We start from the raw sequence: 17,621 nt of genomic DNA on the forward strand, positions 1-17,621 counted from the left end.
ATGACAAGTGGGAAAAAAAGGTTTTAAACCTAGAATGCTAACATTCTAGGTTACAGGATTGTAACTAGAGAGGATATGAAGAAAAAAAACAAAAACAAATTCACAGTATGTACAACATTATGTCATTGGACAACCCCAAAGCTCTTTCAGACCAGTCAGTGGCCTCGCCTTCTGTGTGAAGCAGCTTTTTTGGGTTAAGATGGATGAGGGCATGGATTGTGTACATGCTACATGGGGAAACTATTGGGTAGCACTTTCTATGACGCCCGTGTCTATAATGCTTTATAAACATACTTGTAATGTGTAATCTACTTATAGCACTGTTATAAGCGCTCATAGATATTCATAATGCTTAATAACTATAATCATGACGCACTATAAAGCAACTTACATTGATTTATACGGTCAAGTAGTTTAATGTATTATCGTGTATTATAGTTCCCATTGTTATAATACATTATAATCTTCTTTTATAATGCATTATAATATGATTATATAATACTCTAAGTGGTCATTGTTGTCTTTAAGTAAAGTCAAGTACGCAATGTTTTGTGTTGTTCTTGAATAGATTTAATGTTGTTTTTCCACTTTACTAAAAGCAAACAGTGACCATTATAATAATAGGAACTTATAATAACATATTTATAATACTGCAACTATGGGAATTATAAACCAACATGATCCTTGCAAAAAAAATTGTTGTTTCTGGTTGTAAAATCTTGTCGAACACGTTACAAAATAAACATTGGCTTAAGAGTAAATATGCCTTTGGAAACCTGTATTTAATACAATGTTAGAAGGGTTACCATACTACAAAAAAGAAAAAGGAAATGCCTTTTTTTAAATCGCAAAGTAACACGCTATGCCTGAACAATTTCTTTGCTTAGTTTAAAGTGTCAAAATGTTTTCATTAGACCACAAAACTGTTATTACCTTATGCGCTCATGGTTTTCTTACATTATGTGCTGATAATTACATTATGAGCTTTTATTACATTTCAATAATTACATATGCACAGTTATTTCATTACAACCGACACACATACTTACGTGTCCAAGCAGCTTGCAGCAGTCAGCACCCACTTAGGGGCGACGATGGTGCCGCCGCAGCGCCACCTCTTGTCACCATTAGATATGTTCAGGTGGGCCATCCACGGCCAGTCGTTCTCCTGAGCATCCTGCCCCCCGATGATGGAGCTCCTCACCTCGGCCCCAAGGAAACCTAAAAAAAAACAATAATGAAACCATGTAAATCACGTAACGTGAGAGTTAACGTAAAGAACATGTGAGACACGGTCCAGTCAATTGGTTTCACACTATTCCACTGATCTACAGATATTTCACCAAGATGTGTATTTGAAAAATTCAAATATCATCTCTGGTTAAATTGAGTTTTAGGAAATAGGCTTATTTGCTTTCTTGCTTAGACTTAGATGAGAAGATTGATATATCACTCTCATATCTGTACAGTAAATATAAATCTACAGTCAGCACCCAGTTAGCGTAGCTTAGCATGATGACTTAAAACATAAAACAGCCTGGTTCGGTTAGAGGGTAACAAAATCCACCATCCCACTAATTATTATTATTATTATTTAATCCCTCCAAAAAAACGGAAGAGTAAAAGTGACCTCTTGTACTTTTACGGGGGTTATGTAACAGACTTCTTCTTGGCACTGAGAAGTAATCTTGTTTCCTCCATGAGATTGCCAGGCAACCTTGCTTTTACAATGTGTTACTTTTTACGGATCCGTCAATATGGATTACACAAACGAGATCTAACGCATAATTAATAGGCAGGTTAAAACTATTAGCTTATGATTATGTCATATGTTTAAGCCAATGTTTTCAGAAACAAAGACGGGAAGTTAAGCCTTCGACTGTTAATTCCCGAGAGGACAAACCACGGTGTGTTTAAGGACATCTGCATTTTCAAATGTGAATTTGCAATAAAACTCCAAACGACAGATGCTCTCTGTGAGTTCATGTTTTAAATGGACAGAGCCAGGCTAACGCACACTTTCTATGCCTCGTCTTACTCCCCAACCTCCACTAATTGAGTTCAGATAAATCACCACAGAATGATATTCTCATGTTAGTCTTTCTCACCTCCAGTGTTGTGGATCAGTACCAGCACAGCAAGAAGTGCACCGAAGGCCATGGCTGCCGATGGAGTGAAGCGGTGTCTCTGCAGGCTGCAGCTTTATCAAATTCTTATCAGCACTATCAGCCAACCTTTTCATCTCGGACCACATGTGGAAAAGTACTTTTACTCAAGTACTGTGAAGTAAGATACCGATAGCTTGCTTGAGTATTTCCACTAAAGGCTCTGTATTTTTGCCTCACCTCATTTCAGAGAGATATATTACTTTTAACTTAAAATGCATCTCAGAGATTTATAAGTTGATAAGGTTGAGTAAGCAGTGAACAGTTTGGATGCTTTTGATGCATTAATGCTTAGTTTAATGCAAAGTATATTAATGTAAAGTATGATGTATGAACATAGCCGAGTACTGTATGTATTGCCCATCTGTCCTGACCCTAATGATGATACAAGAATATCATTATCATTGTATTCATATTCATATTTTGTCTACCTGATGCTCAGACTATTTTTCTTAATTCAGTCCTTTAGGTTGTTGCGTAACACTTTATTTGAACCTCCCAATTGAACATTTATGAGCAGCGTACAAACACTCAATGTGCTAGAATGTAGTTGAAATATATAAATATAAATATGGGGACATTTGAAAGTTCTGATTCATTTTGTTAAATACATTTCTACTGTTAATTAAAAATATATATATCAACAATTACAACTCATACAAAGCATGTGAAGCATCCATGAGGGTCCATAAATAATGAAAACTTGATAATTCAGTATAATATCTGTATGATAGCACTCATGAATAAATCCTCACCGTGTTATAAAGCATTCATTAACTGTCAAATGATTCATTCACAAGCAGGTTTTAATATAATTTCAAGTCATAATTTCATCATTACATATAATAAGTGCTGCCTTAAAAGCCACAAATAAGTAATAACTAAAACATTATTTTAAAGTAATGTCTTTTTGATATTACAAAATACTGTAACGTGCTAATAAACGTGAAATTAACCAGCTAAATGTGTATCCTAAATAGCATCACCGAGTGGGAACGTTTGGGGGTGGGTTTTGTTTCAGCGAGAACTTATTTTTATGAAACACCGCGTTTTGGTGCGACGTACGACGTTAAAATTGAGTTAAAGATGTCAGCTACTTCTGTACAGTCTGGCTGGAGCGTAGAAAACACAGTGGTGAATCTACCGCGGGAGCTGGTTGACTCTACGATGTATTTTAAGTAGTTTTAACTGTTAGCCCGGTACCAACGTTAGCCCGGTACCAACGTTAGCCCGGTAACGGTGACGTAGTTCGGTTCGTTGTCTCGTGCGCTGTTGTGTAAACATGGAGCAGACGGCCAGCGTCAACGCAGAGCCCGTTCAACGCCCTGACACTAACGGTGAGTCAGCAGTTCGTTTCCCTCGACTGATAAATATCAAAGTACATTATACTTGTTGTGAGAGTCGCTAAAGGTGTTGTTTATCTGTTGGTTGTAGGTACTTGCACACAATGGCGCAACCGGAGTGGATTTTGGTGAGTGTCCTATTTGTTTTAAATAAGCTTAAACTGTTTTTAAGAACCACGGTGGAAAAAACACCGAAGTTTATTGAGACAAACACTATTAAACTGATGCCGCCATCTTTTTATGCTGAATGTGTTGCATTGTACAAGGTGACAAATGTAAACGAGGATTAACTAAATCTAAATGAAACGAGTTAGCTAAGCGCTAAAGTACCAATGAAGCCCACAGCTTCCTGTTAGCATTAGTAACGTTACATCCACACGTTCCCATTCAAGCAAAAGGAAGCTTTCTATTTGATGTGAAGAAATGAAAGGCTCCTGATAACTTAAATACATAAGTCACAAACTATTTCAGATCATTGTTGACTTGAAATATACGACAACACGAGGAGGAAAGAAATGCTGTTTTGTTTATTATTTACAAATACTTTTTGCAATCTGTTGAATGTCTAGTTAGTGCTGATTGTAGCAAAAGGTACCAATTCACATTACGCTTAAGTAATAAGTGTACCTTTCTAAATCAATATTAGAGCAGGGTATCATATTCCAATGAATCAGTAAAACAGTCCATTGTCAAATGTTGACATTGAAGTCTAAGCTATGCGTGCATGTATATTTGTAATTTATTCGTCAAATCTGAATTACTTTTCTATGTAGGAAAACATCTTGTAAAGACCACATTAATCACTGATGCATTAAGAGGTTTGGCGTGTACTATTGACTTCTTACTCACAGAGAAACTCACAGGCTTAGTTATTGATGCGTCTTAATCTGCTGCTGACCCTGACTTATCTCACCTGCTCTTCTGATTACCCCCCCCCCCCCCCCAGGCTCCTTGGATTGTGCAACAACTTTGCGTATGTGGTCATGCTGAGCGCTGCCCACGACATCCTCCAAAAACAAGAGTCCCAAAACGGCACGTTACCTGTAAGAAGGCACATTTGTATTTATATTTTGTCTCTTGCAGCAACCCTTGTATGGCTTGAAGCTATAATATAAGAAAAGACTTCACGCGAGAAGAAAGTTATTCACTTTTTTACCTTTTTTTCTTTCCCTATATGTATATATAGACTTCAGCCACATCGGCCGTGGAATTCCAAGGGGGAAACAGTAGCAACAGTAGCCGCTATGACTGCAATCCTGTCTCCACTGCGGTAAATGGATATTCACTACACAACAGGGAATAACCCTCACCAGTCTGTATGTTGACAGGGATTTATTAGCTTCTCACAAAAGAGATGTTTGCTGTATTTTGGCAACATTTCCTCAGCCGTCCTTTAGCAGTGGAGAGACTGTCCTTTAGCTAAACCCCGGAACTACTTTCTCTCACTTTAAAGCAACGCTATTTAGTCGTGTTGTTCAGGTCCATTTTAGTGCAAAGTATTTGAATTCTACACATTGTGTTATAATATGCTACTGGTTGAAACCCGGATCTTGCACTTGAATGATGATGTATAAATTAAAATGTTTATACTGTATTTTGCCACCATAACAGTCCCTCTGCAGCACTCTTACCTAACCATAACCATAACAATATTAGCATGCTAGCAATTAGCATAAACAAATTGAAAGGGTAACGGTTATCATGAGCGGTCATTTTAAAACAGTTAAGTCCGGCCAAATGTCAAAATAATGTAGACCAAGCTGGGCGGTTCATGTGGGGCTGTGTATGTTCTGTAACTGTAGCATTACAGCATGGTGGAATTGACAAGCTAGCCAGCAGCTACATGAGTGAAGGTGTCACTGGATTGTAATGCTACCTCGGTTGAGGAAAATGAGCCAAAGACAACGGCAACGAGTTCTAGCCAATCACAGAAGCATTAGACGTGACTGGGCGTGTCTCAAGCCCTCCCCCAGCACCGCCATTGTTGATGGTTAGTTCACGTTCTTTGAATTTCCAGGGTAGAGGTGCTTTAGCCAAAACTCTGGGGATTAGTTCCTCTTTAAATCCGCTCTTTTCTGAAGCGAGCAAAAACTAAGATGAGTAAACGGGTACTGAAACTAATATGACAAACTAGAAATGAAAGTACCGGAATGGAAAGTCTATTCAGCTGCCAGTACGGCAGAATGCCACGGTGTTATGAGGCTAAATGACACGGTGAGGCGTGAACACAGAAAGTAAGGGATTGTACTATAACATAAATGTTATTTTCCCCTCAGCATTTCTTAATATGTGTTTGACATATGAACACTGATGCTTTCAAAGAGGACCTTTGGTCTGAGTGACGGCTCCGATGCTTCTCTCCTCAGGCTGTGCTGTTAGCTGACATCCTCCCAACGCTCGCCATCAAGTTGTCTGCTCCCTTTGTGATCCACAAACTGCATTATGGGTAAGGAAATAGGTCTCACTGGTTAATGAGAAAATCAAGAATATTCCATATTTGACACATCCAACAGTCGTCCCATCATTTAGTGTTACACAGAAACATTTAGTTTTAATGTGGTGGTCACTTTTAGTGTCTCGTCTTACTTTTTGTTACAGTCAATTTTTAAATGGTAGCCAAATGAAGGCCCATTTGGAATATAGTGGAGAAAAATGCTCCCCTGGTCGATGTAAATTCTTCTTCCATGTTTACCTGTTGTCTTTACCTGTTGGGGCATTTACACATTTTGGGGGCACTCTTAATTAAGAAATAGTAAATAGTGCATAACAATTGTGTTTTTAATGTGAAATGAGCCAGGATCAAAGTGCATACAGTAATCACCACCTTGTGCCAAAACTGAGCAAAAACAAGCACACTATTATCTTATTCTATGCAATCATCCACACATGTGACAGAAACTATTTAGGCTTTTATTTAGCTCTTAATCGCCATGATTGGTCAGTAGAATAAAAACATTATGTTCTAAATCAGGGACACAGCACTGAGCACCGTACGGTCAAAGTCTCAAAGACATTGTTTCCTGTTTTTTGATTACTTTAAAATAAGTAATATAGAAGTAAATAGAAATAGAACAAGATTAGAGATGGAGTTCGGCATGAAACTTCCCCAGCTGTTTACTTACATTAAGACAAATCATTTTTTGTATGACAAGCTTTCTGAAAATGTTTGATGAAAAATGCAATATGTGCTAATTTGCATCCATCTCCAGAAGATAAATGTGAACATTGGATGAAGCCAGGTTCTTGTTTCATGTAGTAGGCAAATTAGAGTGAAAGGATTTTACCGAGGGGATTTTGGATATCTCTTAGTATCGCTCCATAAATTAGAGAATACTGTCAGCAGTAATAAAAAAACAACACATCTTTAGGAATAGAATATTGTATAAATAAGGTTATGAATGATAAATGAACAAACCCCTCTGTAAAAACCTTCTGCATATAGAGAGGAATGAAAGTGTAAAGTTTGGTGTATGTAAGAGCTGCTGAAGAGATTTATTGGTCAGTCTGAGAAAAAACTCATTTAGAGAAAACGTCCTTTAAAGAGATGTTTAGTAAAATGACCGACATGTTGAAGACACTACAGGTGAGTAGGCTAAAAAACATAACTAATAGATATCACCATGAAACTTCCCCAGTTCATTACTTACGTTAAGACAATTAGTTATTGTATTACAAGTCTTTTGAAATGTCATGTTTAAATATTCAAATGGGTCATTATCTAATGCTAACTTCTGGTGAATTTAAGAGAAATCTACAGACGCAAACAGACAAAGTAGTAAAATAAAGACCTAAATATGTATTTTGGATGTTTTCTTTCCACTCGTTTGTAAGAAGACGTGATATGGAAACCAAATAGACCAGAATCTTAAAATCGACCAGTGCATGAAAAACTAATTCTCCTTTTTAAAACCTGAAACACGTCCTTGGTACTTGTACCTCAGGTGTTTGTGTGTCTTACCTGGTGGTCTTTCATCTCTTTCTTTATATACACTTGTATACAGGGCCGTCTCTAAGTCATTGGAGAGTGAATAGAGCTGAAAGACCTTCCAAATAAAAGCACGGCCCTGTTATGTTTGTGTACTACATGAGTATTGTACTGTGTTGTGAATATACTTCTTTAATTCTTGTTTCTCCAGTTTCCGAGTGTTGTTCTGCACCATCATGGCAGCAACCAGTTTCCTCCTCGTGTCCTTCTCCTCAGCCGTGTGGATGAGCATTCTAGGTAAACGCTTCTTTTTTTTTCTCAGAGCTCTTAATATATTTATCTCTTCTTGGTGGTGGAACTGTGAAGCATTCTGATGACGGATTAGATGCATCTTAATATCTGCTCACTTTCATTTCCTGTCCTCTTATCTGAACGGTTGGTTGCAGCTGCGGTTTATTCCGCAGAATTATGATTATGATACCATGTTAGTCTTATCGTGACCTGCTGCTAGAAGTTTTTCATCCCCATGCTAGGACTGATCAGTGAGCTGATGTTTGAGGTCATGTTTATGTATTTACATACTCTTAGTCTGTAGCAAACAAATCTAAAACTGGTAAATTACTGGTATAAATAACCTTTCAGGCACCGCTAATGTGTGTATACGTGTGTGTATATATATATATATATATATATATATACTACTATAGTTTGTGAGACTCGTGATCTGCTTGAATCACAAACACGCATTCGATACATGAAAAGGAGCAAAGCTCCCTCGAGTTTATGCTGGACTCCTGTCGAGGACCACAATGCAAAGTAGCAACACGCTGCTGTGATTTCTCGTCCACGCGGAATCTCTGGTTTTGTTTAAAAAATGGAACTGCCTTTGTGTAAAAAGGAGTACAGGAGGCCCCCAAGGGCCCCTATTTACAACCCCTGTTGCTCCGACTCTCTGTGCACCATTTGCGCAAATATGATGATGATTGTGGAAATGTCCGAAATCTCAATTTGCGATCGAGCAAACAATTCCACTAACTACATACAGGTAGAAATAAATGAGTGATTTGTAAACCGCTGAGTCAGCTGAGCAAATGTTAAGTGTGTGAGCGTTACCACCTTCCATGGACAGTTTTGTTTTTGTGGAATTAGTGGATCTAATATTATGAAGGTCCATTTCAGCCATGAAAGTGAGCCACAGGTTGAAACACTAGAGTCTAAATGTGCTTCTTCTTCTCTTGTCGGACGAAGCGATGAGCCTTCTGTGATCACTCACCAGCGTCTGTCCTTCCCGCTCTGCCGCTGTGTTTCCTAGGTGTGATCTTCGCCAGTATCGGCGCTGGACTGGGAGAACTGTCCTTCCTCTCTCTCACCGTCTACTTCAGCAGGTAAGCACTTGATCCATCCTTGGGCTCACACAACCTTCTCCCAGCAACAGAAGTACCTCAAGTGCAAGGTTTATTAGTCTGTTGATGGAACCTGGCTCGAACAACATGACTTTATACAGGACTGCATTCTATTATGACGATAATAATTCAAAAAACCTGTAATAACTGAGAACATGTTAGAGACAGGCAGTATGCTTTTAAACACGTTATTTAATTTACAGCAAATGTAAATGACTTAAATTCCTATACTTTTTACTTGCCATGGGTGTTTGAATTTGTAATATTTCTAACCTTTGAACCCTTTTCTTTCTGTTTTAAAAGTTGTTTTTTTTCTAGAGACCTTAAAGGAAAATCTGACGTTCTTGATTTCAGAATTGTGTGAATGAATTTGGGTTATTTTTGACACTTGAGTGTGAAATCCCTGATGTCAGAGGAACCTTGAAGGAAGAGGCTTTTGAAACGGTCTCTCCACTGAAACAGCCTACCTTTTGTAACGTATCGGCCTTATTAAATACACTTCCTAACTATCCACAACCCCCCCCCCTGTCGCTTCAGGGACATGCTGGGATATTGGGGCTCAGGCACCGGCGGCGCCGGAGTGGCCGGAGCCTTCCTCTACTCGATCCTCACTCAAGCCGGCCTGTCTCCCCAGGTCACGCTTCTCCTCATGCTGGTGGTGCCGGTCGCTATGTTGCTTAGGTGAGTGTGCGGAGGTGCAAAGATAAGAGAGCTGATGAGCATCTACGATATGAGACCAAATATGGTCCCATTTCATCTTAGTTTACGTTCTGACATGCGTGTGTACAGACACAGTATAGATGGACAGATTCTTGTGCTCATGCATGGCACATATTTCACTCTATGGACAGCCGGAGCTGCACAGTTACAATAGCTGCTGCACTTCTTCACGTTTTGGTTTATGCTTTTGAATCACAGTGGATGTAATTAGGATTTTTTTTTAATTAACAGTAAATATGAAAGAAATCCAAAGAGAGAGACTACTCTTTATAAACTTTGTTATTGTTTACTATTTTACTTTGTAGACCATCATTTTGGCCAATCAATTCAACCCTGCTTTCAGTCCTGGCTTTCTTAAACCCGGCTGTTATTTTTGTATTTATGTTATTTTGTGCTTATCCCAACACCACCACCACCAGCTATTTCCTCTTGCTGGTTCTCCCGCCTTCATTGCCTCAGTGGAGGGTCAGGGAGACGGAGTACACGGCTGTGGGCTCAGAGGACAGACGGGCGCTGATGGATGAGTCGGAGGAAGAGGAGCAGGAGAAGTCAACACCAGGTACATCGAGGCCAACGACAGAAACACAGTGCGATCAATAGTCATTTGACATAAAGAAAACACAGTGAACGAATCCAGGAAGAATTAAAAAGAGTTCAGAAGCACATCGACATATGTTGTGTTGCGTTAGCTGCAGTTGAGCAACACGTTGGAAGGCCTAGTCGCAGCGCATTGCTGCAATCAGATAGCAATGAAGACATGTGCTCTTCAAACTTTAAATCAGTCATTCTATCAGACACGTGGACTTTTTTTAATCATCAGTGAAAAGGTGGTAAGATGTGAGGTCTGATACATCAAAGGCCCCAATAGTTTTCTCTGGGTTTGTTTGGACACGCACAGGAATCTGTGTGGGGGGTTTGTGTGGAGAAACAGATGTTATCCGCTCTGTGCAGCGGTGAAAACTGAACTCCAAAACCGATATTTACACTTTAAACTCAGTGTGTAATTAATACAGATAGCTCTGATACTGCTAGGTCAGCAGTTTCCATTCTATGTGCTCAGCGTGGCTACTTAGTCTGACGGCATGCACGTTCTTTGGACTATTCCTCTAAACCTTTAAACACAGTTAAAGTTATGCCAATAAACATTTCTAAAAGAGTGTGAACATATTATTTATCTGAACATTAAAAACATTAATAACAATGTGTCTTCTATTCAAACAGCTCAACGTGTCTGCTCTTCATGCCACAATGTCACAGCGCCGCGTTCCGTTCAACAATGTTTTATCTTTAATATGTTTCAATCCAAATCAGTCCATAACCTGTACCCAAAAGATCAAAGCTTTATTCATAACGTTGACATTCATATTGTTATTATTATTAATAACTTACAGAAACTCTCTCTCTCTCTCAAACACACACAATGCGAGTGACGCAGCTCTCAGTTCAAAATGTCAACATTTATTACAAAACGATGGATGTATTAATTTCCAAAATTCACATTGTTTTGATCTCACAGGAATACTCTGCTTCAATCCATATTTGTTGCATTAAGTCTTTGTAAAACTCTTTCAGCAGCAAGACACACGCCTGTGTTAGCGGGGCGGTCTACAGCAATCTAACAGCACCATGAATTACATTTAGCACATTTAGCACATGACACCACGTGTGTGGTGTCATGACATCAAATCTGACGACATACATTGGAAGTTTTATTTGAAAAGAAAAAAAAACTCAATCAAAGCTCATATTCACGGACTACTTTATTGCCTTTAGACAAGCCCTGTAAAAAGTCAAGTTTTTAATGCATTACAAAGACACAAAGGCTGAATATCCTGTAAACTATTTGATTCGGCTGCAAAATATTTACTCAAAAGAAGATTTTTACCACCTGTTTCTAAAGCATCTAAAAACTAATTGTCTTTCTTTGTAGAATCCTTAGACATGTAGATAGTGTTTTTATCAGTGAACTATTTGTGACAGTCACGTGATCGCACGCCAAGTCACAAAAAGTTCAGAGGTGCACGACCAAGCGCAGAGACCACTTGCGGACCGGACCACACACACACATGTGCGCCTCACGCCGGCTTCCAGTGTAAATGAAGCTGAAGTCGGTTAAAATCGCCTCAATATCGTTACAGGAAAAAACAACCGTCGATCATCCCTTCACTCCTCATGATCTGACCTATGACACAGAGAACCTGTGGTGATGCGAGTGTATTGTAAGTACAGCTTACCTGTTCTCCTCCCCTTCAATACAGCAGAGGACAGGACCGCCGGACCGCTCGCCTTCACAGAGAAACTTCATGTCATCAAAGTAAGTTTAAAAAGTATTCTCTATTCGTCTGGTATTTGCCTGGTTGTACTTTTACTTCACTTGATTCCTGTGAGCAGGGCCTGCTGAGGTTCATGTTCCCCCTGGGACTGGTCTACTTCGCTGAGTACTTCATCAACCAGGGCCTGGTGAGTCCTCCGGTGCCCCCCCTCGGCCTCCCATTCATCTCACTGCATGTTGTTAGAAATACAGACGATTTTGTGATAATATTGAGCTCACAACAATGTCGACGTTTCCTCTCCCAGATGGAGCTCCTGTATTTCCCCAAATTCTTCCTGTCCCATGCAGAGCAGTACCGCTGGTCAGTTCTCCTCACTAGAACATTACTCTGAAGGAACGACTTTATTTAAGTTGTCTCAGGACGTGCAGTTCAAACTGACTTATTGATCGTGTGTGCGCTCAGGTACCAGACGCTGTACCAAGTTGGCGTGTTGGTGTCTCGGTCGTCGCTGTGCTGTGTGAAGATCAAGAATCTGTGGGCTCTCTCTGTGCTTCAGGTGAGAAATAAAGTACAAAGAGATGTTTTGATGAAACACAAGACTCGCCTGGATTATGGATCAAAATTCCCTCTGTAAAAACCTTTTCACTTTAATACAGATCCTTGCAAAAGGGGCTCACCCCCCTTGGTGTTTTTCCTGTTTTGTTGCACTACAACCTGGAATTAAAATGACAAAATTTGGATTTAATGTAACAGGCCTACACAGAATAGTCAAAATAGGTTATGAAGCCCCTAAATACGATCTGGTGCTCCCGATTACCTTCAGAATCACATAAGAAGTTAAGTCCACCTGTGTGCACTCGTGGTGTCACATGATCTGTCACATGATCCAACAGAGCTTTGAGAGAGTGAAAATGACATATTGTGCATTTGAGTGCATCTGATTGTTCTTCTTTTAGTGCAAATATTCCGTCCAGTTTGTTCAATAGAACAAATCACCTGCCGCCATCTTGTTTTTCTAAAAAATGCCTCAATGGCGCTCCTCTGTACAGTCATGGTCTCAAACACGCCCCCGGTATCAGATCAACAGTGAGTGGAAAATAGCCAAATCGCCATCACAAGCATTAGCTTACATTAGCATGGTTATTTTAGATAGCTCGCCATAAGGTGCAACATCACTTCTAAAGGTTCAACTTGTGACCGCTGACCCACGTTTTGTAACGAAGCATTGATCACCAGGCTCCGTTCTCTCCCGTCCCCCCGCAGGTGGTGAACGCGGTGCTGCTCCTGTTCGCAGTGCGTTTCCAGTTCCTGCCCAGCTTCTGGCTGGTGTTCGTTATCGTCCTCTACGAGGGCCTGCTGGGCGGAGCTGCGTATGTCAACACCTTCTACTTCATCAGCAAGGAGGTCAGGTCCACTTTCTGTCTCAGGGTATCCATGTGTCGATGAAAGCAGCTGTTAATGCAAACGTAACACTTCCAGGCGTAACTTGCCTCTTTTTCCCCCCTCTACTGCTTCTACATTACGTTTATCGTTTCAAGTTAGTGTAATGAAGGTCAATACTTCCTGCACATGTTTCACACTGAGAGAAACATCTGCAGGAGGTGTTGAATCACTGATGTGAGCTTCACGGCATTCAAAAGATACGGCACAGTGAAAGGGATCACCGCTGAATGTACAGGTGATAGCCGCTGAATGTACAGTCATCTGGAATGCTGAGAAATTAGCAGCAGATCGGACTTTTGTAATGCTTTTTCAGTGGCAAAACAAAAAGTTGAGATGAAAACTTCAGCTGGTTCGAATACTCTGCTGCCACACGTTTAAGGAAAGGAAAAGAGAGAGCACATTAATACTGCACTGGCTCCCCTTTTCTTTCAAGGCCTTCTTACTCACACATGAAGCTCTTAATGATACAGAATCTTCTTACATTCTGGACGTTTTAACTCCTTATCAGCCAACAAGAGCCCTCTGATTATCTGTTCCTAAAGTAGCACACAAAACGAGTGGGCAAAGTGCTTTCACCTGCGACGCTCCGTGACTCTGGAACACCCGGTCCAGCGAGAGCTCTGTTGACATTTCTAAAAAATCAACTGAGGACCTACTTATGTCAGCAGGCGTCTAGTTTATGTACTATGTTTTTGTCTTTTTCTACTACCATTTTTACTGCTTTTATTTCTCCTTTTTATTGGATCTTTTTTTCTATTTTTATGAACTTATTTTTTGCATATTTTTGTTTTTAATGCCAAACTGTAAATCAATTTAAGCGGCATTTTATGTATGAAAGGTGCAATCCAAAAAAGTGTGTGTGTGTGTGTGTGTGTGTGTGTGTGTGTGTGTGTGTGTGTGTGTGTGTGTGTGTGTGTGTATGTGTATTACTCACGTTGTGGGGACATACATCTGTTTACACAGTCACATTGTGGGGCCTCACCTTTCTTTTGGTGACAAAATGTAAGTCCTCAAAATGTAAGGCTTTATTTTTTGGTGTTAAGACTTGGTTTAAGGTACGGTTTAGGTTTAGGTTTAAGTTAAAGTTAGGGTTAGGGTTGGAATTAGGCAAGTAATGGTTATGATCAGGGTAAGTCTCCGGGGAATTATTGTAAGTCAACAATAATTTTTGATCACAGGAACTGTCCTCAGGGACCAGGAACCTTTTAAGGAACTCACTGTCCAGAGTCAAAAGTAGCTTCCGGGGACATTTTAAGCCACAAAAAGTCCCTGGTTGAGTCTGAGGGTGCAACTTTCAGGGTGGGGTTTGCAGGGATAACCACCGCTGATTGGACACACACACACAGCACTGCTGCTTCAACTTATGTACCACTTTGTTCATAAAACAAGGAAGTGCAGAGCATTTCTCTTAATTTGATAACATTAAAAGTAAAGTTAGGCTTTGCTGTCGGCTTCTTGACTCTTTTTTTTTTTTTTTAAAGACGAGAGGAAGAGAGAGCGGCGGTGTTGTATCTTTTATCCTCAACAGATGATTCACCGTGGAGACAGACGCTCTCCGGTTCATCGCCCTCCTCCTGCAGCCATGCCTTCATCATTCTGCGTTAAAGGTCTCGGTGTGTGTCCGTCCTGACGTCTGTCTTTTGTCCCCCACAGACCGGAGACAGACACAGGGAGTTCGCCATGGCCGCCGCCAGCGTAGGAGACAGTCTGGGCATAGCTTTGGCCGGAATCACCGCATTCCCCGTCCACAGATACTTCTGCTCCCTCTGACCTCAGCCCACACACCGACCAGCAGGGTGAACAAGCAGGACGTGGGTGTGTTCTATTTACAAAGAGAGACTTTACTCCTACATGAAAATATGACGAGCGGTTTTCAACAGGAAGGCACGGTAAAAGTGTCCTTAACCAATCCATGTGTTTGGAGTTTGCTCGTTTGCACAAACTGCACTAAGAGACTATAAAACTGATTGTGCAGAAATAATAGGTCAACGTCCGGTTTGGGTCCACAAGATGAAGAAATGCGGAACGATTATAACACACATCTCAGAGCAACCAAGCGTTTATTTAATCATCCGAATATTTGCAACATTTAGTTTTTTTTAAATACCACCTAACGTATTTTTATCACATAGTTTGAAGAGAATACTTCAATATATTCCTGTAAGATAACAGTCATTTTACTGACCTTTACTTATTATTTATGATGATGTTAAGTGTTTACCTCTCACTGCCTTTGCACAACATGACCTAGTGCCACTTAACAACACAACAACACTTGTGTGACGATGATGAGACGTTTCATATTTAATCTCTGTTACGCCGTTATTACATTTTGATGTTGAACACCACCAAAAAGTACTGACTGTTGACAGCCCCATGACATTCATTTTTGGCGTCATGGTAACAGAGTTTCCTCTTTGAACGAGGAGATCCAGAGGTTAGAAGATGAAATAGTTTCATAGTGCCTTGTGTATTCTTCAATCGGGTTATTGCTGACTGACATGTGTTTGTTATGTTGTTTAGCTTCTCAGTGACTGGAACTGTTTGCCTTTTACTAGAACGGTGTACCGGAGATAACAGACATCAATGCTTATTATTTTAAATGAAGTCAGTGAAAGGGTGTCGCAACAATCGACAATAGGGACATATTTCAGGGTATGCCTGTCAACATGGTTTATTTTTTGTGATGCAATTTAAAATTTTCCATACTGGTGGTTAGACTGAGGATAGCATTAACATCCATCTGTAATACTGCACATGGATCATAAGCACTCGTATATTATTATATTCATCGACTGCCCGACAAAGGGCTCTTATGTTCCCCTCCAGTCTTTAGAATAACCCCGCCTCCCTTCCTCCAGCCCATAAGACAACCCAACACACCAACAAAAAAAAAGAAGAAAAATGGAATATTGAAATATATTTATATATACCAGTATAAAAAGGAAAATAAATACAAATAATAATCAGTTGCAAATGTCAAAACAATGTAGACCATATCTTGGTAATAGTTTACATATTTGTATATAGTCACGGATGCTATATCACAGTCTGGGTTATACAACTAAACCTATATTACGCCAGTGTGTTGTAGAAGGTGTTGACTGTATTTCCCTTTGATGTCTAATAATGAAAGGATCCACTGGGGGGGGCTTCCACCTTCATACTCCCACGTTTTTGGCAGCTGTCAGACCTAAAAGTAGAAGTCTAATGAGATTTCTTAGCAACACTTCCTGCATCATGATTTAGAAGTAAAACACATGGTAAACTAGGAACATAGGTTCTGTTTTTTTTGTTTTTTTTCACGTGACTCCATGAGCTTAATATCCCAAGAACATGTTTTGTTCCAAAAATCTCAATATTACTATACAGTTAGTAATTATTATAATCATGTACTTTGTCCATATACACACAGCCTGTTTTCTCTTAAACGTGCACATTCCTACTGAAATTGTACCTACAACCTTCATGTTGTATTACGCTGCTACTGTTGAACTTAGTTGCAACTTACTGATTGGGTTTTTAAGCCTGTGCTTTTTTTAAATTTCATTTTTTTAAATATTTTAAGTGTGAATCAAAGGCTTAAAAATTTGACAGAAAATGGTTAATTATCATGTAAAATACAAAATGTAAATAAATTTGCAAGTGCAATTCCAGAATGTGTTTTTCTCATTATTCAGTTAGCCAGCAGGATACTGTGATTGTTGCTGCTGGTCATTTGAAATGACACAACGTGATGATGATAAAGTTGGACCGTCTGTTAGCAAGTCTCTCAAACACACACATCTGCCCCCTACCTTTGGATTATTATATCAAAGCTTTCATTCAAAGCCATTAGGACTGCAACTAACGACTATTGTCATTAACAAAGAACCTGCTCATTATTTTCTTGATTAATCAACTCATTGTTGGTCAGGAAATAGTGAAAAAACGTCCATTATAATTCCGTAAAGCCCAATGTGACTTCATATTGCTCATTATGTCCAAACAACCGTCCAAAACCCCCAAATATTCAGTTTTTTATCACAGAGAAAAGCAGCAGATTATCACAAGCAAGAGGCTGAAACCAGGGGAATTTGGGTATTTTTTCTTGAGAAATGACATAAGCGATTAATCAATTATCAAAATTTCTGACAATTTTCTCTTTATTGATCTCTCCAGCTCAAGCTTTCACATAATTATACTAATAGTTGAGCTTCATTTTGGGAATTATGTGGTTGTGCAGCAAAACATAACCTTTAAAGATCTGCTTTAGAAATGCTTATTTAAAAAAATAAATACTCTGCTTTGAATAATAATTTCTGTCTGGTGTTTTTTTCCACAACGAAAGGTAAATTTCCTTTAAATAA

General features: G+C 39.5%; 2 protein-coding genes across 2 annotated transcripts in view; one reads left to right on the forward strand and one right to left on the reverse strand.

The window, feature by feature from the left end:
- LOC116396544 (mast cell tryptase-like) overlaps positions 1–2,160 on the reverse strand; it is a 7,262-nt gene extending 5,102 nt beyond the window's left edge. Inside the window, exons 1-2 of the mRNA XM_031871207.1 lie at positions 2,109–2,160; positions 1,050–1,221 (exon numbers count right to left, since the gene is read on the reverse strand). Coding sequence (XP_031727067.1) covers positions 1,050–1,221; positions 2,109–2,160 — 224 coding nt within the window. The remainder of the gene's footprint in view (positions 1–1,049; positions 1,222–2,108) is intronic.
- Positions 2,161–3,226: 1,066 nt separating this feature from the next.
- On the forward strand, positions 3,227–16,928 carry cln3 (CLN3 lysosomal/endosomal transmembrane protein, battenin). Its single transcript, XM_031871190.1, has 15 exons — positions 3,227–3,502; positions 3,600–3,636; positions 4,455–4,551; positions 4,695–4,778; positions 5,875–5,954; positions 7,645–7,730; positions 8,746–8,818; positions 9,374–9,517; positions 9,976–10,115; positions 11,815–11,870; positions 11,948–12,016; positions 12,134–12,189; positions 12,292–12,385; positions 13,093–13,233; positions 14,926–16,928. The coding sequence occupies exons 1-15, from the start codon at positions 3,448–3,450 to the stop codon at positions 15,040–15,042; spliced, it is 1,329 nt and encodes a 442-aa protein (XP_031727050.1). The 5' UTR covers positions 3,227–3,447; the 3' UTR covers positions 15,043–16,928.
- Positions 16,929–17,621: the final 693 nt, after the last annotated feature.

Source organism: Anarrhichthys ocellatus, unplaced genomic scaffold, assembly GCF_004355925.1.
Source record: "Anarrhichthys ocellatus isolate YVR2014 unplaced genomic scaffold, GSC_Weel_1.0 scaffold56, whole genome shotgun sequence".
NCBI classification, from domain to species: domain Eukaryota; kingdom Metazoa; phylum Chordata; class Actinopteri; order Perciformes; family Anarhichadidae; genus Anarrhichthys; species Anarrhichthys ocellatus.